This window comes from Tauraco erythrolophus, chromosome 14 (genome assembly GCF_009769465.1).
Source record: "Tauraco erythrolophus isolate bTauEry1 chromosome 14, bTauEry1.pri, whole genome shotgun sequence".
In the NCBI taxonomy this organism is placed as follows: Eukaryota; Metazoa; Chordata; class Aves; order Musophagiformes; family Musophagidae; genus Tauraco; species Tauraco erythrolophus.
Window position 1 is genome coordinate 21,112,648 of NC_141478.1, and position 27,633 is coordinate 21,140,280.

General features: G+C 51.4%; 1 protein-coding gene across 1 annotated transcript in view; it reads left to right on the forward strand.

Moving 5' to 3' along the window:
- The first annotated feature begins 5,113 nt into the window (after positions 1-5,113).
- The window catches only part of SIN3A (SIN3 transcription regulator family member A), a 34,460-nt gene continuing 11,940 nt past the window's right edge, over positions 5,114-27,633 (forward strand). The window contains 11 exon segments of the mRNA XM_086620058.1: positions 5,114-5,145; positions 12,525-12,745; positions 14,922-15,098; positions 16,584-16,690; positions 17,194-17,476; positions 20,231-20,482; positions 21,057-21,209; positions 21,553-21,711; positions 23,017-23,106; positions 24,571-24,692; positions 26,785-26,995. Of these exon segments, the coding sequence (XP_086476184.1) occupies positions 12,557-12,745; positions 14,922-15,098; positions 16,584-16,690; positions 17,194-17,476; positions 20,231-20,482; positions 21,057-21,209; positions 21,553-21,711; positions 23,017-23,106; positions 24,571-24,692; positions 26,785-26,995 (1,743 nt within the window). The 5' untranslated portion in view covers positions 5,114-5,145; positions 12,525-12,556.

Here is a 27,633-nt window from a genome sequence, read left to right on the forward strand (position 1 = left end):
TCTGGAGGATTTTGGCCATGGCAGGTGGATCGGCCGGGGGGTGAGGAGCTTGCCTCTGCCCCTTTGGGGCGCAGCCGTGGCAGTCACTAGGTACGAGGCGACGGGGACGGACGGGCACCGACCGGCTCTCCGGGTTGCCCAGCTTTGCCAAGCCGGCACCGGGAACCCGCGGGCCCGGCCCTGCCGTGAGTCACGGGCTGGAAAAACGCTGAGCAAAAAAAAGCCGAAACCCTCGGGAGGCGACGAGCCGACCTCGGGCAGCACCTGGGCCGCAGTAACTTTATACTGTAATAAGCTCTTTGAATGTGTATATTCTTATTTTTTTATAATCTTGAAGGGGGGGGGATGTTTTGGTTTTTATTTTAGGTTTGTTCTTTTTTTTTTTTTTTTTTTTTTGTATTTAACATTAACTTGATCCAAGCCAGAGCCAGAAGTTATTTGTAAATGTTCCTATTTTGCTCTCATTCAGAGAAACGTTTTTGTTGTTGTTACTTTTTGGGGTTTGTTTCGTTTTTATTTGTATCGACATATAAATATACTACCAGTGACCGGTCCTCTTAGCTCTCGTGGTGGAGATGGTCAGGGGCAGGAGGGGAAAAGGGAGGGATTTGAAAGCTTGGTGCACCCCACGGTCCCCAAAAACGAGCTGGCCCCATCTCTGGGGACACATGAACCTGCAGCAGCCCCCACATGAACCTGCAGCAGCCCCCCCCAGCACTTGGGGGGGCACGGGGCTGTGTTTAGAGCTTTGCCAGGGAGCACAGGGCTGGAGGGCTGAGGGCAGCAGCCGTGAGAGCTGGCCAGGGTGAGGTCCTGCGAGAGATAACCAGGCTGCAGGCAGCTTTCCTGGGCGGGTGGGATAACGGCAGGAGGGACGGCAGCACGTCGGGCTGTGCCGCACGCGGCCCCGTTAGCTGGGGAGGGGGGACAAGCCGCCCCTCTCTGAGCTCCTGCCTCTTTTCCCAGGGCCTCGCTGAGCCCCAGAGCATCCATCTCCGGTCCTGCTCCAGGCAACGGGCTCTTCAGAGCCGCCTCTGCATAGTCCCTTTCTCTTCTTCCTTCCTCTTTATTTTTATCAATAATTATTTAGGAAGTGCCCAGGGTGCGTTGCCCACCCTGATGGCCAGGCCAGGAAACCAAATCTCTGCCTGCGAGGAGCCTGTGGGCACGGGGAGTTTCGGGGCGGCTGGGAGGGTTTGCCGCCAGTGCTGCCAGCTGCAAAAGGACGGGAACGCTGCTGATTCGGACGAGACGCTCAATCCTGGTGTTACTACACGTAATGCTGAAGGGATGGGAGCGGAGGTCAAAGGAAGGAGTTGCTGGGCACTTCTGGTGTTATTTTGCCGTGGTACAGCCATGGCTTGGGCAGCACCCACCATCTCCCCGTGTTTTGGGAGCCTTCTCCCAAGAAATAGTATAAAATGGCGAATGGCGGCGGCGATGGGGAAAGGTGTTTCGCTGCTGGATTCGGGGCTGAGGGTGTCGCTTCTGCGCTGCCGGACCCGCTCTGAGCAGGGGCGTCGGGCACAAAAACCCCGTGGGCACCACCGAGGGGCGAATGTGGCTGGGCTGCCCGTGGGCTCTCAGGCTGGCAGCCAGCCCCGGATGCCAGTCCCAGTGCAGCAGCCACAGCCCAAGGCGTCAGGGCGAGGGAAGAAACGAGGTGGCTGGTGCAAATCAAGCCCTAGAGCCGGTGGGAGGGCACGTGCCGCAGCGCAGGAGGCTCCCGAGCCAGAGGAAAAGCCAGCAGGTGGGAAGAGCAGCACTTGTGTTTGCTCAGCTGGAGTTCGAAAAAGCCACGGGGGCCAGCGCCTTTTGGGGCTGGCAGGGGGAGAAGCTTCTCCCCTGCGCTCCAGGCGTGGGCAGGCTTGGCCCTGTCTCGCTTCCGCAGGCTGCGAAATGCCAAGCGAGCCCGTGCTGCGGGTGTGGGTAAAGGTGGTCCCACCTTTTAGCTTAATTCCTCACGGCGTGGGCACGGGGAACCAAAACGTTTCCGAGGAGACGTGTGTCCTGTCGGTGTCATGGTCAGAACTCCAGGCAGCGTGATACTGGAGGGTGTTTAATCACTTCAGGATATATACATATTCTTTATTAAGCTTAATTTTTCTTTTTTGACTTTTAAAAAACGTTTCCCTCTTCAAGTCTTCTCGTGACAGTATCAGCTGTCAGCGGTTTTGGACTTTAAACTGGAGGTTTGGGGATTTTTAACCAGTTTGGTGGCCTTTGACAGACAAATGACAGCAGAAGTCAAGGCAGAGGATTTCTTTGGCCGCCTCCACCTCTCGAGCTCACCCTGGGAGGGCACAGGATTAGGCCGGGGGAAACGGAGAAGGAGGGAGATCACTGACGCCGGCTCCGAATGGGAACTGCTCGGATACGCCGCTGTCGTAGACCTTCGAGGAGGGACGAAGATCCCATCTGTGCCGGAGGCGGAGGAAAGGGTTGTAAGCGTTTTCCAGGGGAAAACAACCCAAATACTCACCCGCCCCCTGGACTATTGCCAGGGCTGCGTTTCTTGCCAAAAGCCAGCGTTTTCAGTCCTTTTGCACAATGTGAGGTTTTGATCGCTTCTCTTCCCCGTGCTGCTCCGGGCTGGCAGGTCTCACTCGGCAGCAGAAATACGGATTTCTGGGGAAACGTCAGCTTCACGCGGAGAGCCAAGCGTTACTGGAAAGTAAAACTTTGTGTTGTTTGGAGACCAGTGGGGGAAATGGGCTGCTGAGTGCAGGCAGCAAGTTTTCCTTGTGCTGTCTGCAGCATCTCCCCTTCCCTGGGATGACCCAGGGGCAGGGAAAGGGCTTGGAGGGAGGGGGATCAATCGCCACAGGCAAAATTAAGAGCTGTGAGCCCCAGGGAGCTCGCAGCAGGCACATGCTAAACCGAAACACGTCCAAGGATGACATCCAAAGTGCTGGTTGAGGCTGGAAACGGGATTTAAAGCCAGTGCAGGGAAACCCCAAAGTGGCAGCGCCATCCCCGTGCCCACCTGTCTCGTTTGGCTTTTCATAGAACAGTTTGGGTTGGAAGGGACCTTAAAGCTCATCTAGTTCCAGCCCCCCTGCCAGGGCCTTTCTGGGTCTCTTGGCTGCGTGCACACCGCCCCACTCATTACTTTAGTGCTTGTAATTTGCCCAGTGTGAGTTTGGAAAGAGTGTGGCTCCAGAGCACTTCCTTTCTCAGCCCTCCTGCTTCCTTGCCACCAGCTTCCCAGGCTCGGGCTCCATCCCCAGCGGCACAGCAGCCCGGGCAGGCTCAAACACCCTCGACCAGAGACCTTCCAGCAGCTACCCTGAGCTGCAGCTCCCAGCTCTCTGCTGCGTGTCCTGGCCTCCTGGCAGCGCCCGCGGGTTAGAGGCGGGAAAGGGAAAAGCGGCTGGAAAGAAAATAAACACAAGAGGTTTAGACCTTGTTGGGAGTGCAGAGAAATACGTGTTTTAATAGAAGTTAAGAGCGAGTGTGTTTGTATTTTCCCCTTCCCCAGCACGCTCCAGGTGATGGGAGAAGCAGCAGGCCTGGTGACTGCTAATCCAAGGCCGGGCTCCGCCAGCCCAGATCTCCGGCAGGCAGGCGGAGGGGAAGCCGCCAACTCCCTCCACAACTCTGGGAGAAAAAAAAAGAAAATCAGATTTAAAAAACCAAAACAAAACAACAAACAAGCACCAAACCCGCAGCTGCTGCCCCATCTCCAGCTCACGTAAAGGAGCGGGTAGCCCTCGCCCCCCTGCCCCGGCCGCGGGGGCACGGTTTGTGGCAGGCCCGGGGGTCAGCTCCCTCCCGGTACGGCCTCTCCCTCAGCCCCACCGCCCCCGCTGGGCGGTACGGCGGGTGACGACGGGCATGGCGGGACCAATCCGCCCCGGGGGGAGTTCCCCTCCGTTCGGGGCCGCTCGCCTGCGCGTTGAGGGTATGTAACAGCTGCTTCCTTCCCCCGACCACCCCTCTAGCCCTCACGGCACACCGGGATTTGCTTCCCGGTGGGCGGGAGGAGGCGCCGCCGCCGCGCTGAGGGAAGGAGCGACTCGCCCGCTCCGGCGGGAAGCGCGCGGCGGGAAGCGCGCGGACGCGGGGGGGGGGGGGGGAGGGAGTGAGTGTGTGTGAGAAGGAGGCGGGGGGGGGGGGGTGTTGGCCCCGCCCCCCCGCCCTCATTGGCTACGGGGCGGCGGGCACGCCCCCCCGCGGCGCGCGGGCCTGCTCCCCCCCCCCCCCCCCCCCACCTCCCGTCCGCCTTCAGTGCGTGCGCGTGTGTCCCCCCCACACGTGTAACCGACCCGCCCCACGTGGGGCGCTGCCATCCCGGAAGTGAAGGGGTCGGGGGACAAAAGGCAGCGCCGCGCCGCCCCACTGCCGACCCCGCCCCCCCCCCCCCCCCCCCCCGCGCCGCCGAACGGCGGCGCGGGGGGGGGGGGGGGGGGGGGGGCGGGGTCGTCGGTCTCGCGCGCGCGCGCGGGCCGCGGCCGATGTAAACATTCCACAAAAGAGGCTCCCCAGAGAGGGGGGCGGGGCCTCGCCGCTCGGGGGCGGGGCCAGCCCATCCGCGTGGGCGGGCTCCCCCCGCCGTGACGTTGTCGCTGGCCGCCCGCCGGTTGGCTGGCGCTCTTCGGTCGCAGCCAATAGGGCAGCGGAGGAGGCGGGACGGGGGCGGAGCGCGCTGCTTATACGGACATTTTTCTTCGGCGGTCGCTCCCCCGCCTCCCCTCTTCCCTCCCTTCCTCTCCACATCCCCTTCCTGGGGCTGCGGCCAATAGGGGAGGTCGAGGTGGGAGGGACGGAGGCAGCGATTGGCCGCGGGGATGATGGGCGCGCGACGCGCCCAATGGGTGCTCGGGGCTCCCCCCCCCTGCGCGGGGAGGGGCGGGATTTCCCGGGGAACAGAGAAGCGGGCAGCGCTCCGCCGCGGCGGCCGAGAGACGGTTACTCCATCTTACCCCCCTCCCCTGCCGAGTCCCCCCACCCCGTGCCCGGCGCCCCGGCGCCGCCCCCGCCCGCCCCCCCCCTCCGGGAGGAGGGGCGCGGGGACACCCCCCCCCCCCCCCGCCTTCCAACCTCACCGCGCCGGGGACAGCCCGCCCCCGCCGCCCGCCCGGGAGGGCCCCGCCGCCCCCTGACCCTGAGGGAGACTCGGCCGCTACCAGGGCCCGCTTCGAGGTAAGGAAGCGGAGGGAGGGGGGGGGGGCGCGGAGGGGTCGCCAGGCCCGGTACCGGCCCCCTCCGGCGATCCGTAGGGGGCGGGGCCTGGCGCCGGTGCCGCGCGCGCGCTGGCGAGGGGGCGGGAGGAGGAAGGTGGCGGCGGCGGAGGGCGGGGGCCGGTGCCCGCGGCGCGGCTCCCCGGGGAGCCCCGGCCCGCGCGGGAGGTCGCGCGTCCTCCCGCCCCGCCCCGCCCCACCCCGCCGGGCGCGAGGGGGTGTCCCGGCCCCGGCATGGCGGGAGCGGCGGGCGGAGCGTGCGGCGGCCGCTGGGCGCGCTGCGAGGCGGGCGCCTCCCTCCGCCCCTCCTCCCGCCCTCCGCCCGGTGCCGCTGCCGGGCTGCGGCGGGACCCGCCCCCCCCGCCAGCTCGCTCCCGCATTGCACGCCCCCCCCGGTACCGGCCGCATTGCGCGCCGGGCCCTCCCCCGGAGAGCTCCTCCCGGCCGGAGCGGGGCGGGGGGTGGGTCCCGAGAGCCGGCTGGAGCCCGGCGAGCGGCGCGGGGCTCCCCCGGCTCCCGTCTCCCGCCCCAACTTCCCGTAGAAGTTGGCATCACGAACGGTTTTGCCGCTCCGGAACCGCCCGGCGGGGTCCGCTCCGTGCCCCTCCGCCGCCTCGGACCTCGTCCAGCGCCTCCCGCCGAGCCCCGGGTATCGCCGAGGGTCCCCCCGTCGCTGCTCGGAGCCCCCCGTGGCAGTTTTTCAGCTCCGTAGCGCAGCGATCCGTTAAGGACCTGTTGGAGCCACGTATAGATCTATGGAAACCGGAGAGCTGCTCTGGCACGCGTTAAATTTTTCAGCTTTTTTCGTCGCAAACCGGCATCCTTTTTTTTTTTTTTTTTTTTTCACGCGCCTCCTCTCCGCCAGGCGTCGAGCCTTGAACTTGTCGGAGGCTTCAACTTGATTATTTCAGCCCTGGTTTTTAATTCTTCAGCCTCTTGCGCATCCACGGCAACTACATTAGGTGTTTTTTGTTTTGTTTCGTTTTGGTTTTTTCCCCCCAGGATTGCAGGAAGGCGGCCGTGGCATTCGGTCAGCTCAAAATAAATACGAGCTATCGTATTTTTCTGTGTTTTCCTGGCTCGGGTTCAGAATGAGTTTTTAGTCCTTATTTTGTGCAAACAGCACGTGCACTCGGTGCGCTGGTGGAAGGGGCACATCCCAGAAAAACACGTTTATCTGCACCGCTGAAACTAAAAAAAAATAATTGGTTTAAAATAGAGCTGGAACAAGCGATCCAAGGTGTCTCGGGCCGCGTGTGGGTTTGTAACCTCCCACCCTCTCCAGAGGAATCACAACCTGGTTCGTGCGCTGGAGCGTAGCTTAAGGATGACCTAACACCTTACTTGTCTTTTCTGACTTGTTGCTTTTATATTCCTCGGTCGTGGGGTCAGTCACCAAGTGGGAAATGCCCGACTTATTTCAGTATGGCTCGATCTGTGCTTCAATATTCCAGTCTTAACTTGTAATTATTTTTTTTTAATACAGTTTCAGGGAGGTACACGTCGTTCTAAAACGTTGTGCTGTTAATACTATATAATAAAATGTCACCTTATGATAATATACTAATTTTAAAGCACCTGTAAAATCCCTTTGTGGCGTACAAGTGCCCTGGCAGCCTCGTGTCAGCCTGTGCTGAGTCTCTGGGAACGGAAAACCAGTTTTTAGGGTCTTTTCTTCCCTGCCCGGGTGAAGTTAGCAGTTTCTCAGGCTGGTGCGCTCTTTGCAAAAGGAAGCCACGCTTTCTCACCCCAAAGTAGCTCGTCCTCGTCCGTCCCACCCACCCCTTCTGGTTAGGACACACGGTCTTGACGTAAACTTGTTTGAAAAGCTTCGACACGGTCGTTCACCCAATAAAATGGCAGTAATTTGCTAAAGTTTGGGGAAACTCTGGGTGATTTAGACTGCTTTTGGAAGCAGGGTGGGAAGGGGGATGCTCTCCCCCCAGCTGCTGCCCCAGCCCGGATTGCCGGGGGATCCCTCCGCGCAGGCTCCTGGCACGTGTGGGTCTTGGAGCCGGGAGCATCTCGTTGGAATTGGCAGGCGGATCATTTACGTTTCCAGGATTTATGAATCGTTTTCTGTCCAGATTGCTGTTCTAGTCTTCTCCGGCGTTGGAAAGCTTTTATGGCTGTTAAAGCTGGAACAGAAAGGAGAGTCCTGTTACAGCTGTCATTTCAGCCTGGTAGGTGGGGAGGGTGTGCTTTTGGGGACGTGCTCCTTTTTTCCAGCTCCTGTTGGGTCTTGTCTCTTTTTTTTTTACTTAAAAAAAAATGAATAAATAAAATTATTCTGCTAATTTTCTCCGTGCATGGGGAAGGCATACTCAGGAAACTGGGCAAAACGCGTCCCGTCTGCCCCGTGGTGGGTGCTGGTGTGTAATCCACAGGCTGTTGTTTTGTCACCTTTCACAAAACTCATAGTAACTGCTCCAAAAGCTTCGTGTAGTGCTTTTCCAGCACCTTTTTTATTCTGGATACTTCTCATTTCATTTTACAATGCCCAAGACTCTCTTAGATGTGCCTATCTGCACAGCACCCCTCCGGAGCGGGGCTGGGGGCTTATTCCCACGTTACAGGCGAGGGATCTGGGCTGTGTGGCACCCTGTAAAAAAAAAAAAATATATATATATATATATATATATACACCAGCGATTGCTGAACAAGCTGGGTCATGTTCTGGAAGTCGTGCGGCTGGGTTAGTGCACAGACAGCAGCGCTGCCGGAACCTGAGCTGGCTGCTTTCTAGCAGGCACCGTGATACACGGCGTCAAAATCCGATGGGGAACTTGTCCTGCAGGACATTGGCGACAGCTCTGGGGTGGGAGCTGCCTCTCCAGGGTCCGGAGCCATAGCCGAGACTTATGCTTGCTGCTCCTGAGTTTTGAGTCCTTTCTCCCTTGAAAGGAAACCTTTAAACAGCCCCCACACGCATTAAACACATAATCCCCAGCTGTATGATTTCCCGGCCCCTTGTTCAGAAGGGTCCCCGGTCTATGGGGACTGGAATTCCTTCTAGTGGCACTTTCACAACTTGTTTGTGAAGGTGGTGTTTATCCACAGGCATGTCGTGGTTCCAACAGGTGCTGAGGCAGCAGACCTTCCCCGTTTCCTCTCTTCCCATTCTCCGTTTGCCTTTTTCTTTTCGCTTCTGATTCCGACGCCTATGTAACAGCTCATCTCTAATGCCAGAAGAGCCCTCATATTCAAAAACGCAGATTTTTGAGATGTTACTGGGTAAAACTCTGGGAAGCGGAGCTGCCACGGGAGAGGCGGTTTGGCGGGGGGGTACCTGGGCTCTCTTGCCCTCGTTGCTCCCGCGGAGGAGTGAGCAGGCGGGAGGGAGCCGTGCAGTGCTCCGCCAGCTGAATCCAACCTCGTCCCCGCTTTGTTCCGTCTCTTTCCTGCGTCAAGGGCTGCTGCTCCTCTCCTCTCTGCCATACCAGAGGGGAAGGGACGCGCTCCACTTACATTTATCGGTCCCACCGGCTTACACGAGGCAGATGGATGGGGAAATCCTCCGATGAGCTTGGCGAGGTACAGTTTCATAATTCTGGTGGTGTTACTGAGATGCAACGTGCCTTTTTTTACGTTTTTTTCCTTGCTTTACCAGCCGAGGATCCTGTAGGCGTCTGCGGTTGGTCTGCCTGATGCACCCTACCTGTAGTGCTAAGCAAAGCCGGTGAGCTGGGAGGTGGCACGGGTGGGAAGATCAGAGGTGTGTCCCTGAACACTGAAATCCTTGGAAAAGAAAAAAAAAAAAACTACAGTTTTCATCCTGCTGTAGGCAGAACGCAGTGTACTCTGATGGAATTTAAAAGATAGTTTGGGTGGAAATGATGCTGGGGAAAAAGGGAATGCGATTCTCCGTGGACTGCAGAGTGGGACTTGGTCTCTTCAGGTATTGCTAAGCTCTCCTGCGTGCCTCGGGTGAATGCTTTTAACGAAGGAAAGTGCCTGAAGTTCGTGTCTTGTGCAGTCCTTGCTGTATTTTGGGAGCTTTTTTTTTTTTTTCCAATCCCCAAATTAAGATTACAGATGATACAGTTCGAATTGGGGCTTTCTAAACCTTAGAGTCCGAGTCCGTAAGGGGATGCCGGAGGCGCGTGCTACGTTTCTGAGAAGACAACACAAAATAAGTGTTGTGCTGCTTGTGGCATCGCCTCGATGCAGGGCTGGCTGATACGTCTTGGATGCTGCTGATTGCAATTGTGTATTTATCCTCGAAGCACCTTTCCACCTTAGCTGGGCTTTGCCATCGGCGAGGATGCCGAGAGAAATGAGGTGTCACCGAAGTGGGTGGAACTGCCCCTTTGAGCAGCAGGCTTTGGTTAAATCAGTTTGAAGTGACATATTTAGTCGCGGGTTTCATCACAGCCTCTCTTCTTTATCAGCCCTCTGGTGTGCCGTAGGAGAGGCAGGACTCGCTGCACCACGGATCTCTCCAGCTTTTGAATGGAGGAGATCTTCAGGAGATGGCAGCGGATGAAGACCCTAAGTAGGAGGTTAGCAAGGTGTTATCTAGGCAGGCTGACTAACGCTGTTGACTATTGCCTGTAATGTTGACTATATATAAATACAGACTATAATATGAAATTCAGAAGTTGAAGCAGGTACAGTGCTTGGGGAGAAGCAGAGTCCGGGCCCCGTTAGTGGAGATGAGGGCAATTCAGAGGGCAGAAGAACCTACAGGAGCTTTAATTTTCACTAAGCAGAAGCTTTAATGTTGACCAAACAAGAAGCTGGGTTTCTGGAAGATTGCTCACTCGGTCTGCGAGAATTAGGAGCTTCAAAAAATGATGTTTCCTCCTGCTGGTGTGTATGTGGTAACCCATCCCCGGAGCTACCACGATTCCCATGGCCTCGCAGGGCTGAGAAGTTTGGTGGCTCCATGGAGAAAAGGCTTCTTGGTCAGCCTAAGGTGGCATCTTAATCCTTGTTAACTCGTAAGGGCACACGAGTCTTCCAGCCATCTTCTGTCCTCAAACAGCCTCTGCTTTAAAGGTTGATTAGTCCATCCAAAGGGACAAGGGTGGTGTGTTGCTTTGGGAAGTGAGATGCAAGGCTGGGACACGTAATGGCCTCCCCACCACCTTCCAGGTATGTATATACATATAGATACACACCCCCCTCATGGCAGGCGGTGCGTTAAGCCTCTTTATAGCAAATCACATGTGATTTTTTTTTTGAGGGGGGGCATGGGGGGAATGTTCCTGCTTTGGGGATATTGTGTGTACGTGTCTGCAAACCAGCAGCTCTTGGTTGCTTCTGTAGGGGAGGAAAGCTGTTCCACCACTGAAAGGGTAAGGGGTGAACCAGCCTGCGAGATCAAAAGGAAGTGGAAGGACTGGCTGGGGTACCAGTGTTTGGGGCAGAAGGACATCTAAGTTGGTGAGCGGGTTATAAATAGATGCCACCAAAGCTTTGCCCAGACTTTACTCCTGCTGTCAGCCGTTGTCATGCAAAACCCTGGCTAGCTCTGCTCCCGGGATGGTGGTGCGTGGCCAGTTTTGCCGACCTTGCTCGGTTTATGCCCTATTAGCATAAAACTCGCTATATTTTTACAAAGCTAAATGTGGGCTGTGCTTGAGGGGAGCAGCTCCAGGTGAACCTGCCCGACTCTTTATTTGTCAGCAGCGACCAGCTGGATGAAAAGACAAGCGGTGCAGGCACCAGTAGCAAAACGAGCTCCTGGAGCGTGCTCCTCTGCTTTCAGAGCACGTGCTGGAGGTCAGACCTACTTAGGATTTGTAACTTGTAAATAAGATCCAGTTAGCGAGCTTTCTCCTTTACTTGGGGTGAGGAGTCCTCCTCTGCCTCTGCCACCCGTCTTCTCCCTGCCAGGTACTTTGGGGACCTGATAAGGGACTGTTGTGAGAGGTTAAACTTGAAGAGCAGCTTCAAAAAGAAGCAAAGTCATCTTCCTTCTTGTCCTACCCCCTCCAAGGAGGGAGACAGAGGGGAAGACGCTTCGTTGCACAAAGCCTGCATTTTCCAGCCCACCTGGATCTGTTCTGAACCTCCATCCTGCCAGTTCCCCTTTCTGTATTTGATGTGCACTGAGATATTGGTGAACGATCTTGGGGTTCTTTGGTTCATGATGGATTTAGGCTGCAAAGAGCTGTCCTGACTTGGTAGATGAGGATTGGCTTAGTTGGCTGTTGGGGAACTTCGGAACACGGAACCTTGTTGTTTAGCAACGCGTCCGTAGCAACGAGTGAGTCTAGCTGCACTGGAACTGAAAGGTCTTGCTTCGGAGAGGTCCTGATGGATTAGGGGCTGAAGAGGGTGGATTTCACTCTGTTCTCTGTCCATCAAACAACTTAGTAGGCTGCATATGCTTTTAAGCACCTGGTGGTCTGATGAACAGCAGGTGACATCTCCAGGATGGCAATAACTGTCGATGCCCCGGCAGCAGCACTGGAATTTGCTTGCAGAAAAGAGTAGGTGAGTAGTTCAATCGAACAGAGCGAAGAGTTCTTGGTGCTTTTAGGAGCGAGACAGTGGCAAAACAACCTGTCAGATTTGAAGTGAAATGAAGTTGCATAAAGACAACTTGGAGTAGGGCACGAATGTGCCTGCTTGTCGGAGAAGAAAAAGATACCCCAAATAAGCGGGAGAGCCGCTGATCAGCACTCGCCAGCGTCCCTGGCAGGCGCGCAGGGTGCCAGGTGCAGTGCCTACTGGCACTGCTCTGCTCTGCACCCGTGCTTGGTGCTGGTGAGTGGGGCCAGGGTGCTGGGAGGACCATGGCCGTGTGGCGTACGGTATCCAAAATACACCCGGTGTAGTGTGTCTGTGGGTTTCACTGAGGTTGCACGTGCCATATGCTTTATTTCAGGGCTTTGTAAGTGATTTCAAAATCTGACTGTTCTTCCTCCCGCTTTCCCGTTGTTAAAGCTTCTCTCCCAGCTGGCTGTCGTCCTGCCTGGGCTCTCCAGGAAACTTTTTCTGCTTTCAACGTAGGCAGATTTGTCCAGGCTGTGTGTAGGTAACGCACCCTCCTCCAGTCTGTTGTGTTCAAACGCTGCGTTCGATGAGCTCTGCATGGCTCAGGGTCTGCCTTTGCTTAAGATGCCCGTGCTCATCCTTGAAGTGAGACTGAAGAAATCATTAACTTTTAAGCGGAGTGTTTTACTTCTGACAACAAGGCTGTATTTTTTGTGATAAAACACGATGGCATGTTTCGTGCCGCAAGCTGAATCTGAACTCCACTTTCCTATCTCGAGATATCAGTAACCCAAACGAATAGCCAGAAACTTGCCCTGCCTGCTCTTGGTGAGCTCGGTGCTGGCGGGGAGCGATGAATCAATCACGTTTGTTGATCAGTCTGTTTCTCGCCAGGTTTGGTAGTGCTTCCCGAGCATGAGTTCAGAATGAAGCGGCGATTGGATGAGCAGGAGTCACCCGTGTATGCGTCGCAGCAGAGACGTATCACCAGCAGCACCGAAGCTTTCCAACACCAGCACCGCGTCCTTGCCCCGGCACCTCCGGTGTATGAGGCGGTTTCGGAGACCATGCAGTCTGCCACGGGGATTCAGTACTCGGTAACTCCCAGCTACCAGGTGCGTGCGCTCCTCCCTTTGGGCTGCCGTCCTGCTGCGTGGCCAGCCGGCGCCGTGTCGTTTCGCGGCGGAATTCCGCATTCCAGACAAAGTTTTATTTTAGTAAGCAGGGGCTTCCTCAAGAAAAAACAGAATTGGGCAATGTGCTTAGCATACGTCTCATTTTGGGCACTTGCTTTAGGATCATTGGCTTCATTCATGTTCAGAGCCACCAGTACTCAAAGGGGACCTACAGGAAAGCTGGAGAGGGACTTTTTCCAAGGGTGGGTAGTGATAGGACAAGGGGCAATGGCTTTAAACTGAAAGAGGGGAGATTTAGTTTGGATATAAGGAAGAAACTTTTCACTCAGAGGGTGGTGAGGCACTGGAACAGGTTGCCCAGAGAAGCTGTGGCTGCCCCATCCCTGGAGGTGTTCAAGGCCAGGTTGGATGAGGCTTTGAGCAACCTGGTGTAGTGGAGGGTGTCCCTGCCCATGGCAGGGGGGTTGGAACTAGGCGATCTTTGAGGTCCCTTCCAACCCAAACCATTCTGTGATTCTATGAACAAACGTGGCGTGACCTGGCTTTTCTGAACACGCTTCTGTTAACGATTCTCTCCGATGATGGTCTCTGAAACCTAGAGGCAAGTGTATGCAGGGCTTTTTCCTCCCTTTTTCTTTTTTTTCACCAGGAAAAGGTTTGTTCTTATGGTTGCTGTGTCACAGACGTGTGATATCTTGGGTGATCTTAAGCTTAACAGGCTGGATCAGATCAGCGTTTAGATTGAGGACTTCCAGGAAAATTGAAATGTTTCAGAAAACATCACCCCAGGGTCATTCTGCCCTCTCTTGCTTCTTTTGCAAGGAACTGTCAGCTGAGGCGAGGGGAATAAAAAAAGTACTTTAAGACTGCACTGGAGATACCACTCAGTGAAAAACGAGGGAAGGGCTGTTGTGGTGTCACTTGTTTTTGACACACAGCTTCTTCCTTACTTCTGCAGAAGGGATGTTCACACTGGTAGTAGCAGCTGCAGAGGTGGAGAGCCTGCAGGCAGACACTTGCAGGGCCTGGAAGAAGATGTGTTTATGCTGGCAGTCCTTCCCTAAAAGAACTTGGATGGACCAGCAAGCGAATAGTTTCTTATTCATGAGGAGGATTAAAAAAAAAAGTATATCCCATCGAAAAGAGGCTTGAATGGAAAACTAGATTTGTGTAAAACGAGAAGTAATTTACTTTGTACAAATTTTTTAAAGCTCTTTTAATGGATTTTCCGAATCGAAACTTTTCTGGTTTAGTGCATGAAGGAGGCCTGAAAAGCACATGCCTTCTGCTCCTTTCCCTGGTTTTCTAGGGGAGATGCCAAGCTGAGTTTTGCCCTGAGTCTGCTGGGGCCAGAGAGCTTCGGTTTGACTTCAAGAGTGTGGAAGCTCTTAAAGATTTCATTCATTCCACTTATTGTTTGTGACACCAAGTGCTTTTTTCTTGGAGAAGGTAGAGAACCTTTACTCTATCAGACTAAAACTCCTGTTTTATGCTCCTTTTGCAGGTCTTTTTGTTAGTGTTAGTGACTAGACAGCCAGTGAGTCTTGTAGGCTGGAGAGAACCTACGTTTGTAACGTGTCGGCAGAGAGGGCTCTCCTATATTCAGAGCGTAGGATGAGAGTTGTCTTGTTTTCAGATCTCTCTAGGCCATTGCTGGAGAGGGACTTTTTACAAGGGTGTGTAGTGACAGGACACGGGGTAATGGGTTTAAACTGAAAGAGGGGAGATTTAGATCAGATCTAAGGGAGAAATTCTTCACTCAGAGGATGGTGAGGCACTGGAACAGGTTGCCCAGAGAAGTTGTGGCTGCCCCATCTCTGGAAGTGTTGAAGGCCAGGTTGGATGAGGCTTTGGGCAACCTGGTGTAGTGGAGGGTGTCCCTGCCCATGGTGGGGGGGTTGGAACTGGATGATCTTTGAGGTCCCTTCCAACCCAAACCATTCTATGATTCTATGATTGTTAAAGAAAACAAAATATATTTTTTGAGTAAGGTTTTTAGCAGTCACGGTTGAAGTTCAAACTGACTGTGTCCTGCTTCCTTCAAATTTTACTGCCATACCTGGGTCCGAGAAGACTGCTGGTGCTCTCCGCCCCTGCAGCGAGCGGAGCGGCCGCGAATCCGCCTCCATGGGTGACATCCTCTTTGCCTTGGCAGGTGTCGACCGTGCCGCAGAGCTCGGGCAGCCACGGGCCAGCCATCGCAGCCGTCCACAGCGGCCACCACCACACCGCGCCGGTGCAGCCCCACGGGAGCCAGGTGGTGCAGAGCCACGCTCACCCCACCCCGCCGGCCGTGCCCGTGCAGGGCCAGCAGCAGTTCCAGAGGCTCAAGGTAACGCCGAGAGTCGCTGCCTTCAGTGAACCAACCTCTGCCTAAATCTTTGGGTAACCAGGAGCCTTTTTCTGTGCAGTGTGTAGGGGGGTCCTCCCTGCAAAGCCAGCTGGTGACCTCCTGAAAGCTTCCTTGACAAGGCTTCGATGCTTCTCCTATTCAGAGGATTATTGAAAGGGACTTCTCCTTCTCCTGAAACCCTGTTGTTTCAAATACTGTGATAAAAAAATGGACTTGCTAGGCAAAGCAAGGAAGGAAGAGGAAGAAGTACCGATCAGAGTGTTCGGATGAATGGGTTAAATTGCCAAAACACTTGGTGCTTTTCTGAACACATGGCTTATGTGGGTGGTTGTGTGGGAGTAATTTGGGAGTAAGGAAGGGTCTATTCTCGGATTATGTGCTGTAAAATCCTTAAAAAGAGGAGAAAACTCCACCAAAAATAACCCGTTTAAGTAGCTACACTTGGTTCAGCTCTGGCGAGAAGGCCAAGTACGTATGAATTGATGCCTGTTTCTTCGTCTCTTCCAAATACGGTGCAAGTCTCTTCCACTTTTGGTGGAACCATGGTGCAAGTCTCTTCCAGTTTTGCTGGAACCACTGCCTCGTTGGGTGAGAGGCTCTTTCCTTTGGCTGAATGCAGGACACTTCATTTCGAGAGACCTCTGAAAATGGTTTCAAAATGCATGGTTCTTTCTCCTGGTGAGATCGGTGGCACATCTTCCGCTGATGCAAAACTGGGGCTGTGCACGACAGTCTTTCTTCCTTTGCTGTCGTGTAATTTCAGACGAAAGAGAGGTCCTGTGTGTAGCTCTTGCGGTCGCTGAGCTGTTGGCCTGGCTGTTGGAGGCGATAGGGACCCAGAGCTCTCGCTTCAGGCTGCAGCTGTTCTTTCAGTACATCTGAAAATTGGATGTTGGTACACGAACGGTTCATAAACTTCTTGCTGTTTGAGGTGTAAAACAATTTGCCGCCCACAGTTGCCATTTTCAAAATCCTTCTATGTCGAACCGAAATGTCTGGCTTTTAGAAAAAAGTGCAAGCGTGTACCTGGCAGACATCTACTACACTGAATATGTCATTTCCATTTTCTGCTTATTCTTAAACTTCCATAATAATTTCCACATATGAATGCAGGAAAAATACTCAGTCTAGTTCTGTTTATCCTAGCAGTCACTTCAGTGATGGTAAATTTGAAGTATGTTTTTTTCCAAGTAATTCTGCTGATCTCTGTTGCTTTTTTTTTTTTTTTCCTTTTTTGTTTCTTTTTGGTACAGTTTTATCTTGTGAGCCAGGAGTGGGGAGTGAGTATCTCTTATGCAAATAGTGCTGGTAGTACACTAACCAGGCTCATGATCTTTTGCTCTTTAATTCCCTGCTCAGGCTCAGGGCTAACAGCTGTGTTTTCAAATAATGCGTGTTTTGCAGAACAATGGGAGGTGAAATAAAATCCTCTCTGCTAATATAACCTGTCTGTTCTGTCCACAGGTGGAAGATGCATTGTCTTACCTCGACCAGGTGAAGCTGCAGTTTGGTAGCCAGCCACAGGTCTACAATGACTTCTTGGATATTATGAAGGAATTTAAATCTCAAAGGTAACAAGCTGCGTTTTGCTGCTTCCTTCCAGGTTAGAAAGAGTGTACATGGGCACGGGAGCACAGAGCAGGAGCCGAGTTCTCTCCTTCCATATGCAGAGTAACACACCTCTAGCAGTGCTGTAGAAGCTGTTGTGTGCTTTCTTTTCTGGAAGTTAAATGCACCCCTTCGTTTCTACTAGATCTCTGCTTAGAGTGGGAGTTCACAAGTTCAGCCTTGATAGCTGATTCATCTGGCTGTCTGGTTGTCTGCCCATTAATAATGGTCAGACCTGGGACTAGATCTCATAGATATATAAAATGCTGTCTGGGCTAATAAAGTAGTTCTAATGTTGTCCTTAAGTTCAATAGTGGATTTGTAGGAATCAGATTTGCATTGTTTCGTAGGTTAGAGGTGATAAGGGAAAAATTCTAATGGAAAATTCTTACGTGTAGAGCTTGGTGTAGCACTGAAAGGGTCTTCGAGGATCATGACCTTTTGATCTTATTTATTCCCTCTTCAGTATTGACACTCCAGGAGTGATCAGCCGCGTATCGCAGCTCTTCAAGGGCCACCCGGACTTGATCATGGGTTTCAACACCTTCTTGCCGCCCGGTTACAAGATCGAGGTGCAGACGAATGACATGGTGAACGTGACGACACCAGGGCAGGTTCACCAGATCCCCACTCACGGCTTGCAGCCCCAGCCGCAGCCCCAGCCGCAGCATCAGTCGCAGCCTTCAGCGCAATCGACCCCGACACCAGCACAGCCGGCGCCGCAGCCACCACCTGCCAAAATCAGTAAGGTGAGAGGCTTTGGGTGACACGCTTTGGTAACACGGCGATGCTGCAGCCTCCAGCTGAAACTAGTATGGAGCTAGAGAGCGAAAAAGGAACTTCCACACTGCTTTTTCCTAGCATTCATGAACCTGCATGTGTTGCGCTTCTGCTGGGTTAGTTTCTCCTTTTCAAACTTCAGGAAGTGTCCTAGTTGATTTGGCAATAATTCAAATAAGCCACCTTAAGGGTTTGGAAAGGCCTGTTGTTTTCAGTGGGGAACTGAAGGTTGCTCAGAGCATCTGGTGAAACGTACACGTGTTATTCAGGGAGCGATCCAGCAGCCCCAGGGAAAAGGTCCCTGAAAGGCAGTTGACTTTGCAAGGAGGGCTTCCTAGTTAAAGCACTGGGCACATGTTGAACTGCTTGCTTTTGTGTGTTTTGTCTCAGAATTTTGTCTCAGTTGGGGTTGCTCAGCCTGGAGAAGAGAGTGTTCTGGGGAGACCTTCTAGCAGCCTTTCAGTACCTAACGGGGCTACAAGAAAGCTGGAGAGGGACTTTTTGCAAGGACATACAGTGATAGGACGAGGGGCAATGGCTTTAAACTGAAAGAGGAGAGATTTCGATGAGATCTAAGGAAGAACTTCTTCAGTGTGAGGGTGGTGAGGCAGTGGAACAGGTTGCCCAGAGAAGTTGTGGCTGCCCCGTCCCTGGAAGTGTTCAAGGCCAGGTTGGATGAGACTTTGAGGAACCTGGTGTAGTGGAGGGTGTCCCTGCCCATGGCAGGGGGGTTGGAACTAGACGATCTTTAAGGTCCCTTCCAACCCAAACCATTCTATGATTCTGTGATAATAACTGAAGTCCCAAGAATTTCCTCATAAAACAGAGGCTGTAATAAAGATGTTGCTCTTGCTGTGAAAGTTGGTGTGTGGTTCCAAATGCTCGAGGCAATTAGGCCTTTAGAAGAGCTTGCTTAGTGATGTGGTAGATTCTGCATTGCTTGAAGTCTTGTTTTCAGGTCAGACATCTGCTGTGAAGAGTGGTCTAGTTCAGCCATCAGCTGGATGGGTGCAGGAGTTGTTGACAAAATCAAAAGTGCAAGAGTTGAGGCAAGATGACCGTGACGTTGCCTTTAGGTATCGGTTTGTGTGCCTGAAACTGAGACTTTTCAATAGCAAAGGGAATTTGACTCTCTGCTTTAGATATAATCCAGATGCTACTGTCCAACAGATGTATTTTATGTGATTGAGAATGGAATAGGATAATACAAGAGACATGCAGGGAGCTTACTCTGGATAAAATATTGTGTATTTCAGCCTCAAAATATGGAAAGATTTGAGATCTGAAAGCTTTAGGGAGGGAAAGAATCCCCAAAGTTTCGAGGGTTAATCTCTGAACTGTACAATTAGCTAACATTTGATTGGAGCAAAAAAAGGAGCAGTTAGAAGGCAGCAGGATTTCAAATGTGCAAGATGATCTCTAGACGAGGACTTGCAACCTCCTGTTCAGAACTGGCAAAGAAAAACGTGCTAAAAGATTTGCAAAGCTAAGGCATTCCAGAATTAACTTACCTGTCCCAGATCTCAAGGCTTTTCTCCGAGGAAGCCGTACATGCTCTCAGGGAAGAGGTAGCAGTCTCGTCACTGTGGGCTAAGTGCTTTTCTCCCCATTGACCTGCAAAAAGTTCAACTCTTGTTGCTGAAACTTTATAATGAACCTGAGGGACGTGCTAGATAACGAGGTGAGATTTCCTTATCAGCCAGTAGGTAAGCAAGGCAGGACCTTGTAGTAGGGTGCTTCTGGCCATCCCGAGACAGTTATCCACACTGTCAGTAGTGGAAACTCCACGTGATACACGTTTTGAAGTTGGGAAGGTGACAGGAGTGAGTACTTCCTTTTGCATTTAAAATTGTCACCTCAAAACTGCTACTAAATTTTCCTGTGGCTGTTAGGTGTCTGTATTCAAAATAATTACTCCAAGAGCCATAGCTGCCTGCTCTTTGACTCAGTATTGAAAGAAATTCTAGATTTCCCTTGCTGTTGCCTTACTTTATGCATCCCAGAATTCTTCACAAGTGCCAAAATAAATTGCAGTGTTGGAGCAAGCCATGCCTGTGCCTTTTGGCTCTCTTAAATTTTGGAGATCGTGTGTGTCTCTTGTCGGATTTCAGTCAAAAGCAATTAGCCAGAGACAACAACTGTTAGTAACAACAGCTTGGATGGTTGGGATGTTTTGTCTTCATGATGAAACGTAGCCTCCACTAGCCCACTAAATATTTATTTACTTATTTACTTTGGACAATAGTTTTCTTCTACTTTGTCTACCTGTATTTGTGCTTCTGTTAATCTTTAAAACCCAACTCTGCCTATGAAATGGTACTTGTTAATTTTAACTCTTAACAGCAGTTTCTGCTTAGACAGCCAGTAGAAAACGTCCAGTTTGTGAAAGATATCGCTAAGATTCCCTAGACCTGCGAAAGGAATAATTATTTAATAGCAGTTTAAAAAGACCAGTCTTTCAAGGAGGTGCAGCAAAACTTGTCCAGGGCCAGTATATGGGCAGAGGTTGTTCAACTGGATGTAGTAGCAGGCGATTTTGTCCACTTGATACCTCTAAGCTGGAATGTATCTCTATTGAATCCATGTTTTTCCACCGTAGACATCAGATACAGTTGTAGGCTGGGTTGTTTCATCTGGATGTGGTCCATAGGTGGAATACAAATGCCTTCATTCCGAACATAAAGGAATCTTCTAATTTCTAACATGACTTCTTTCCCCCTTAGCCATCTCAGTTGCAGGCACATACTCCCGCCAGCCAACAGACTCCCCCGATTCCACCGTATGCATCACCACGCTCGCCACCGGTCCAACCTCACACGCCTGTGACAATCTCTCTGGGAACCACACCATCCCTGCAGAACAATCAGCCCGTTGAGTTTAATCATGCCATCAACTATGTCAACAAGATCAAGAATCGGTTCCAGGGACAGCCAGACATCTACAAAGCCTTCCTGGAGATCCTCCATACATATCAGGTGGGTGCTAACAAGGTGGATTTGAGTGTACGTAGGGCTGTTTCTCCTTCTTTGCCATGGGAGCTGACTGTGCCTGTCCAAGACTTGCATTTGGGTCTTCTGCTGGTCTAGCATTGGCCAGCAAGCTAAGCAGAGTTCTTGCAAATTGAGAAATTGTGTAGCAGCATGAAATAATAGATTACAGTCCAGCAGCTTGATTGCAAGTGTCTGAAATGCCTTTTCCAAAATCCTGTTTGGTGTTTTTTTCCTTGAGCATGGATCAGGAAGAGACAACATGGCTGTAGTACTATGTTAAAAATAAGGAAACCTCTTCTTTGATCAGTGTCCTACTAGTCCAGGGCCGGTTGGGCATTTAGTTTGTATAGTTCCCTGCCCATGGCAGGGGGGTTGGAACTAGATGATCTTTAAGGTCCCTTCCAACCCTAACCATTCTATGATTCTATGATTCTTTATGTGAGATGCTGAGACCTTTGCTGTTTCATTCTTCGTGTCACTGAGGGTTTTTTGGTTTTCTTTTTCATTTAAATAGTTTGTGCCTCCTTTCTGCTGACGCTTCTCCTCTTTCCTATGACAGAAAGAGCAGCGTAATGCCAAGGAGGCAGGAGGTAACTACACGCCGGCTTTGACGGAGCAGGAGGTGTACGCGCAGGTGGCTCGCCTCTTCAAGAACCAGGAGGATCTGCTCTCGGAGTTTGGGCAGTTCCTGCCTGATGCCAACAGCTCTGTGGTGAGTCGTCTTGGAGATAAGACTAGAACCGAAATACCTAGCGGAAAACTGTTTCTGTACGTAGCCAGAGTTCAGGAAAATGTGCTTTTGCTGTTTGTTTCTTGGGGTTTTTTTTGGAGTGATCTTTTACTGAGTGTGGGAACGGGGTAGGGTGATAGACTGTGTTTTCTGGCCGTAACTTGTCTCTTAAATACAATCCCTTTGCCTAAAAGGGTTGTTCTAAGACCACAGTAACTGCAGTAAAATACACTGGTCACCTAGAGCTAGGAGGAGCAGGCATATTTTTGTGCCTGGATGCGTGGAACTCAGCTCTAATGGTCTTATGGGTTTGTCTCTAAATAAGCTGTTGAGTAAGACAACTGCAGAGAAAGTGGAGTCGGTAAGAAATGATCACGGTGGCACGGTGAAGAAGCCACAGCTCAACAACAAACAGCAAAGACCCAACCAGAATGGCTGTCAGATCCGACGGCACTCGGGAACGGGAGCAACCCCTCCGGTGAAGGTAAGAGCGTGTGCTGCTCGTTCGGCAGCCCCGTTTTTCCCAGGAGGCTGTAGCAAAGCGGGATGCGTTGGACGATCTCTGTGATTTTTCTTTTTGCGGTGCAGGCTGCAGCTTGAGAAAACAGAAACCAATGCTTAACCTTTAAAGGAAACTTTGGGAAGTCTTCCTTTCTAAGTGCGAGGCTTTGGCTCTGATTTTCACAAACTGATGATGTTATCTGTACCCGAGGGCTGTAGTAATTACTGATTTGGGAAAAACAGGGCTTTCCCCCCCTTTATTAGGATGCTGTAGAACGTGCGTCGGTAGTTTTATTGTGAATAAAGCAGAGTTTGGTGATGAAGGAGAGATGTAGAGGGTGTGGAGGCAAAAGTCTCCGTGAAGTCACAAAAGAAATTTGTCCAAAACTTGTAGCGGTGATTCGAAGGCACGTGGGAGGATAAGCTGAGGGAAAGATAAAGGTGTTCCTGGAAGCTTTGTTGGAGTAGAACTTGGAGCAGATGCAGTGGAATCATGTTTGCTCATCTTTCCTGCGATAAACCTTGTAACACAATGATGAATGATTCTTCTCTTTCGTAGAGTTTGCCCTTTATCAAATGACGCACGTTTTGAGAGAGCAAGGCTTTGTAGTGCAATAAAAATTGTCCTGTGGCTCAGTGTTTGTACTTTAAGGACAAGTTTGCCTGCTTTATTTGAAGGTGGTGTATCCTGCTTTGTGATGAAAAGCGTTAGCAGACATAATTGTATCATTTAAATCCAGTGATTTACTTCTCCTCCTGCCCGTTCTCCTCCTCTTCAAATAAAGGGCGGTGAAATAAAACACATTTTGGAGGCAGCTTTTGGCCTTTCTGAAGATGTAGAGTGCAGTGCTGGTATGGGGAAAATAGAGGATCTTGCAGTGGAATGCAAGAGAGAAAAAGAAATATGATAATTTTAGGGAGGTGTAAGACTGAAGAACTGGGTGAGTGATAGGGAAAAACCTACTTACTTCCATGATTTTGCAAACTCGTTGGAAAAACGAGGCGCTCTGTAGCGTGACTCTTTCAATCAACTAGTCACAGAAAAGGATGCAACAGTGCATTAAAAATATTTGGAGTTCTACCTCATTGATTAACCTTTAATAGATTAACTTGTGACACACTCTCACGCACGTTGCCTTCCAAAAAAGCCACCTTTCTTTTATTTGAAAGCAAACGGTGGGGTCGGGAAGCTGCAACCCTTGTGTGATAGCTGCTCAAAATACAACTTGCCCTGCTGAACAGCCCTTTTTTTTTGTTTTTCCTTGCCTTTCCTTTCTTTTGTTAACAGAAGAAACCGAAGCTGCTTGGTTTAAAAGACCAGTCTTTGGCAGAAGCCAGCAAACATGGTGTGGGGACAGAATCCCTCTTCTTCGAGAAGGTGAGAAGCGAGATTCGGAGACAGCCGTCTCGCCTCACGGATTTATGTTCTTAGCGTGTATACGTCCAGATTTTTATCACAGAGAAGTATATCACCTATATACCACCCTGATAACATTTGTCAGCATGACCTCAGACGTATCGTGAGACCTCTTAAGTCAGATCCATTGAATTTTTTTAAAGGACTGGTGATCTTTTGGACGTGGATATTTGTATCTTTTCCCCAAAGGTCGTTCTCCAGCTCTTCACCCGCTGCCGATGCGGTTTATTTGCAGGAATGGGATTTTTTTTCCTGTAAAGCACGCTCCAAATTTTTTTCACCTTTATGGAATCCTCGTACAGCCGATGGTGTGCGTGGTGTGACTTGCTGTGTTGGCACAGCTTGCTGTACCCATCTGCAACCAGCTGCCTGCAGTGTGGGACCTCAGTTTACAAAGCACCTGAGATTCATGTTGACATTGGGGTTTTTTTTTGGTTTTGTTTTGTTTTTTTTCTCCCTGAGAGATGAATCTAATTAATTGCACAGTCGTTACCTGTTGCTGGTTCACCACATGGAACAGATGAAGGATGTGTGGGATGTTTCCAAGTGGTACCTCAGTGTCTTCCTTAAGATGTCCATACATTTCCTTATGACTCAGAGGGGAGCATATAACGAACGTAAACAAGCCCTTTAAGTAATATTCATGTGTTGCTGAAAGTCTTGGTTGCTCCCTGATGACGTGGTGCATTTTGCAGCATGCTGTGGACCAGCTAATGGTAACTGGGAACCAATCTATCGCTCGCAGGATGTGTAGGTGTTAACATGAGCAAACCTAGAAATCCCTGCTGTGGAATTATACCTGTAGTGACTAATATCTTAATGGTGATAGATCTCCGTCTGATGCGTAGATGGTAACTGTTCTCCTGGGAAAGGTAATGGTGTTGGGATGAATCGTTCAGTTTCCTCATAGTGTGAAAATGAGGGTTACAGGCGCTGGTTTATCTGTGATAACCCGAGCTGTAACGCAGGTGGAGCCTGGAGCAGCAATACCCAGGGCACTGGTTTCTTGCCCCTGCTCCCTACTGACAGTATTCTCCGTTGTTTAAAGACGACCTGGGTGGGTTTGTGGTGCTGCAGTTACAGCTGCTGTTGTCCACTATTCCAGCATTTCCTAATCCAGCTGTTAGGGGGTTCTTTGGGGGATTTCCTTCTTCATTTGCAACACCTTTCTTCAGGGTAATGCCCCAGGGTAATGCGGATGCTGCAGGGCATACCTGGCACAGGGATGGCTCACGGCAGGATCTGTCTGGCCCTGTGTACGGGGCAAGTCACCCTCTGTTCAACTCTCTTAAAGGTTTACGTTCTCATTCCACGTATGATCTCCGTGTGTTAGTGGAAAGCACAGCGTTGAATCCAGGTCTTCTGGAGGGCGATAGCATGCACAGCTTGATCTCACCCTGCTTTCTCTTTTCTTGTCTCCGCCAGGTCCGCAAAGCTCTGCGTAGCACAGAAGCATACGAAAACTTCCTTCGCTGCCTGGTTATTTTCAACCAGGAGGTGATCTCCCGGGCTGAGCTCGTGCAGCTGGTTTCTCCATCCTGGGGTAAGTGGAACCTGTTTCCTTGAGTGAAGTAGGTTTAATCCACTGGGTCTGTTTCCGTTGCAAAGCCAGGAAGGAAATGCTGACCTTTGTGGTCGTTCAGGGGAATGTATCTTGCGTCGTTGCGTGGCACAGAGGAGAAGAAGGAGGAGGAGGAGGAACGCTGCTCTGGGAGCCAGACGGTGGTTTCTTGGGCCACAAAGTACAACCGAGATGGAGTCCCCCTGCGCTGCCCGCTTCCTCCGCTGTTGGTTGGCTCGACTTTTATCTGGATAGCCTGTCCCTGTTTAATTATCTGTCTGCTAAATGATTGCACGAGTTGCTTCTGTGGCAGCGCCTTCTCTGATCTCCTGTTCCCTCCAGCTTGGGCTGAGTGTCCCGAGCGTACGTGGTGAGGTGCCACGTGCTGCTCTACAGGCAGGGAGATACTGTAAGGTCGTTCTTGGAAGCCCTTCAGTGGCTAATAACATGCAGGTGCCATGTGCTTTAGGCTTTCAGACTTTTCCTTTATTGGAGCAGGACAGTAAGGGTCTTGCTTCAGTTTTCTTTCCAACTTCATGCTCTTCTGCACCGTCCTTTTCTATTCCTTACCCAAGAGGAGGTGAGAGAGGGATTCCTAGCTATGTGTTGGCAGGCAGGCAGCATTCAAGAGCAGTGCCGGTACTGCTTGCTGTGTTACTTCCTTTTTCAGAAGAGCAAACAGAATTATTTAGCAACCTGCTATTGCAGTCTCTTGCTCTGGAATCACAGATTATTTTATTTGAGAAAAGATTGATTGTCTAATTACACAGGAAATGTCCCCTAAAAAAAAGAGTGCTGATATAAACTCACTAAAATTTCCCAAAAGCAGCTGAATTCGATTGTAAAGCCAAAAATGAAAAGGAATGCTATAGTTTAAATAGGAATTATGGCTTCCATGATTGCTAGAAGTGTACAGAGCAGCTCTGTATTAATCAGCTAAAACCAACCAATATCCTCTCATCAACTTTGGGCAGCAAGATTAATGTTCCCTCTTCTTGTGGATTGAGTTCCTGGTTTCAAGGGAGAAGGCAATAGGAATGTAAATTGGGTTCAAGACCCCATTACACTAACTACTGTGCAAAGAAACTGCCCCAAGGAGCTTCCGCTGTCCCCATAGCTCCACTGGAATTAGTCAGGATCAGCAGGATGCTACCTTTAGCTAGGAAAGGTGAAATATTTGGCAAAAAATTCTGGATTTCTTCCATTTACTGTCTGTGCTCCTAGCCATAAGGTGAATATCTGTATTGGGAAAGGTATAATACAGTTTTCTTATTCTGGAGTTGAACGTTATCTCCTGTCGTGTAATGAAAAAGCCATAAATGAGCAGTGATTCAATTAGCCTCCGTAACAGGATCAATTCCTCATATTGCTGGAGCTTTGCATGAGATAAGAGGAGCTGAACAGATGCAGTATTTTAGGCTAATAAATTCTTCAGAAAACTTTTCTCTACAAGCAGACCAAGTTGGGCCTTGGAGGCAAAGGCTTCTTCATAATTTGTGCTGTTCTGCTGGGGAGGCAGCACTGGTTGAAGCGGTTGCTCAGCGCTGGAACCTTTTGCCGTGTAGCTACAGCATCGCTTTTCAATTTCTTCTTGCCACTTTTGGAAAGGAAAGGTCTGGGTTAAGGGTTAAGAACACTGGCAAACAACTAGGGATCTGGCCTGGGTTAGTTTGGGAGGCCCAGATGCAACGAGTGCAACAGATGCACTGTCCCTGCAGTGAAAGTTGTGGCTGCTCTTCCTTGCTTGTCACTTGTCTCGTGGGGACTGTACCCGCGAGGCACGTGGAGGGTATGTCAGTGCTGTCTGTGCATCCCTGGCAGCATGAGGGGGGAATCCTAAAGCACCTGAGATGCACCAAGAGAGCAATCCACATCAAACGGGTTCTCGCTTCCCCTTTGATCAGGCTCTGGGGAAGTGGGCTTGAGGAGAGAGGGTCCTCTCTCACCAGACTGATAATTCAGAGGGTCTTCCTGGGCACAGTCTGTCTGTGGCAATCAGCTGTAGCCTCGGCGTCGCGCCTCGGCGCCGTTTGATTTCTACTGGGCTAGTTTTTCACTTCACTCGTTTTATTTTTCAGGAAATTCCCAGAATTGTTCACTTGGTTTAAAAACTTTCTGGGGTATAAGGAGTCTGTTCACATGGAGACATACCCGAAGGAACGGGCTACGGAGGGGATTGCCATGGAGATAGACTATGCCTCCTGTAAAAGACTGGGCTCCAGCTACCGAGCCTTACCCAAAAGCTACCAGCAGCCCAAGTGCACGGGGCGGACTCCGCTGTGTAAAGAGGTAAGATGCTCTCAGATGGGAATTGCGTGGCAGAGGAAGGCTGTTCCCAGCCTCCTCGGAGGGGCTGGAGCCAGGACGAGTGGAGCAGAAGAACAGGATGGGGAATTCATAACATATCCCTGCAAAGTTCCCGGGGATGTCAGGGCACGTCTGCTGTCGTACAGCCGAGTTGTGCTGCTGCCTTGGCCCCAGGACTGGCGCTGGGCATGGAGCTGGGGCCAGGCAGCTGCCTGGTTAGCACTGATCCCGTGCTGAGCCGTGCCACTGCCACAGTCGGGCATGTGCGGGCACACCGTCCTGGCTCGGGATGCTTGCACTACGTGTTGGAGCCCGAGGTGAGCACACCCCGAGGTGTTCCTAGTGGCAAGCGAGCGCTCTGCGCTCCTGCAAACACCTGGATCGTGTCCAGAAGCTGTTGCACAGGGCAAGGCGTCGGTCTAGGAATGGGTTATGCCGGAAGCTGGCTGGGAGACGCGACACCCACGTGGCTTTGATGGTTGGCATCAGCTCTTCTCCAGTGGTGCTTGTGAAAGGGTTGCATAAAGCGTTGGGGAGCAGCTGGAGAACAAGCCAACCCAACAGTTGTGATGTTTAAATAAAGTAAAATACAGGGTCGTTAGCTCGGCGTTTTTTATGTG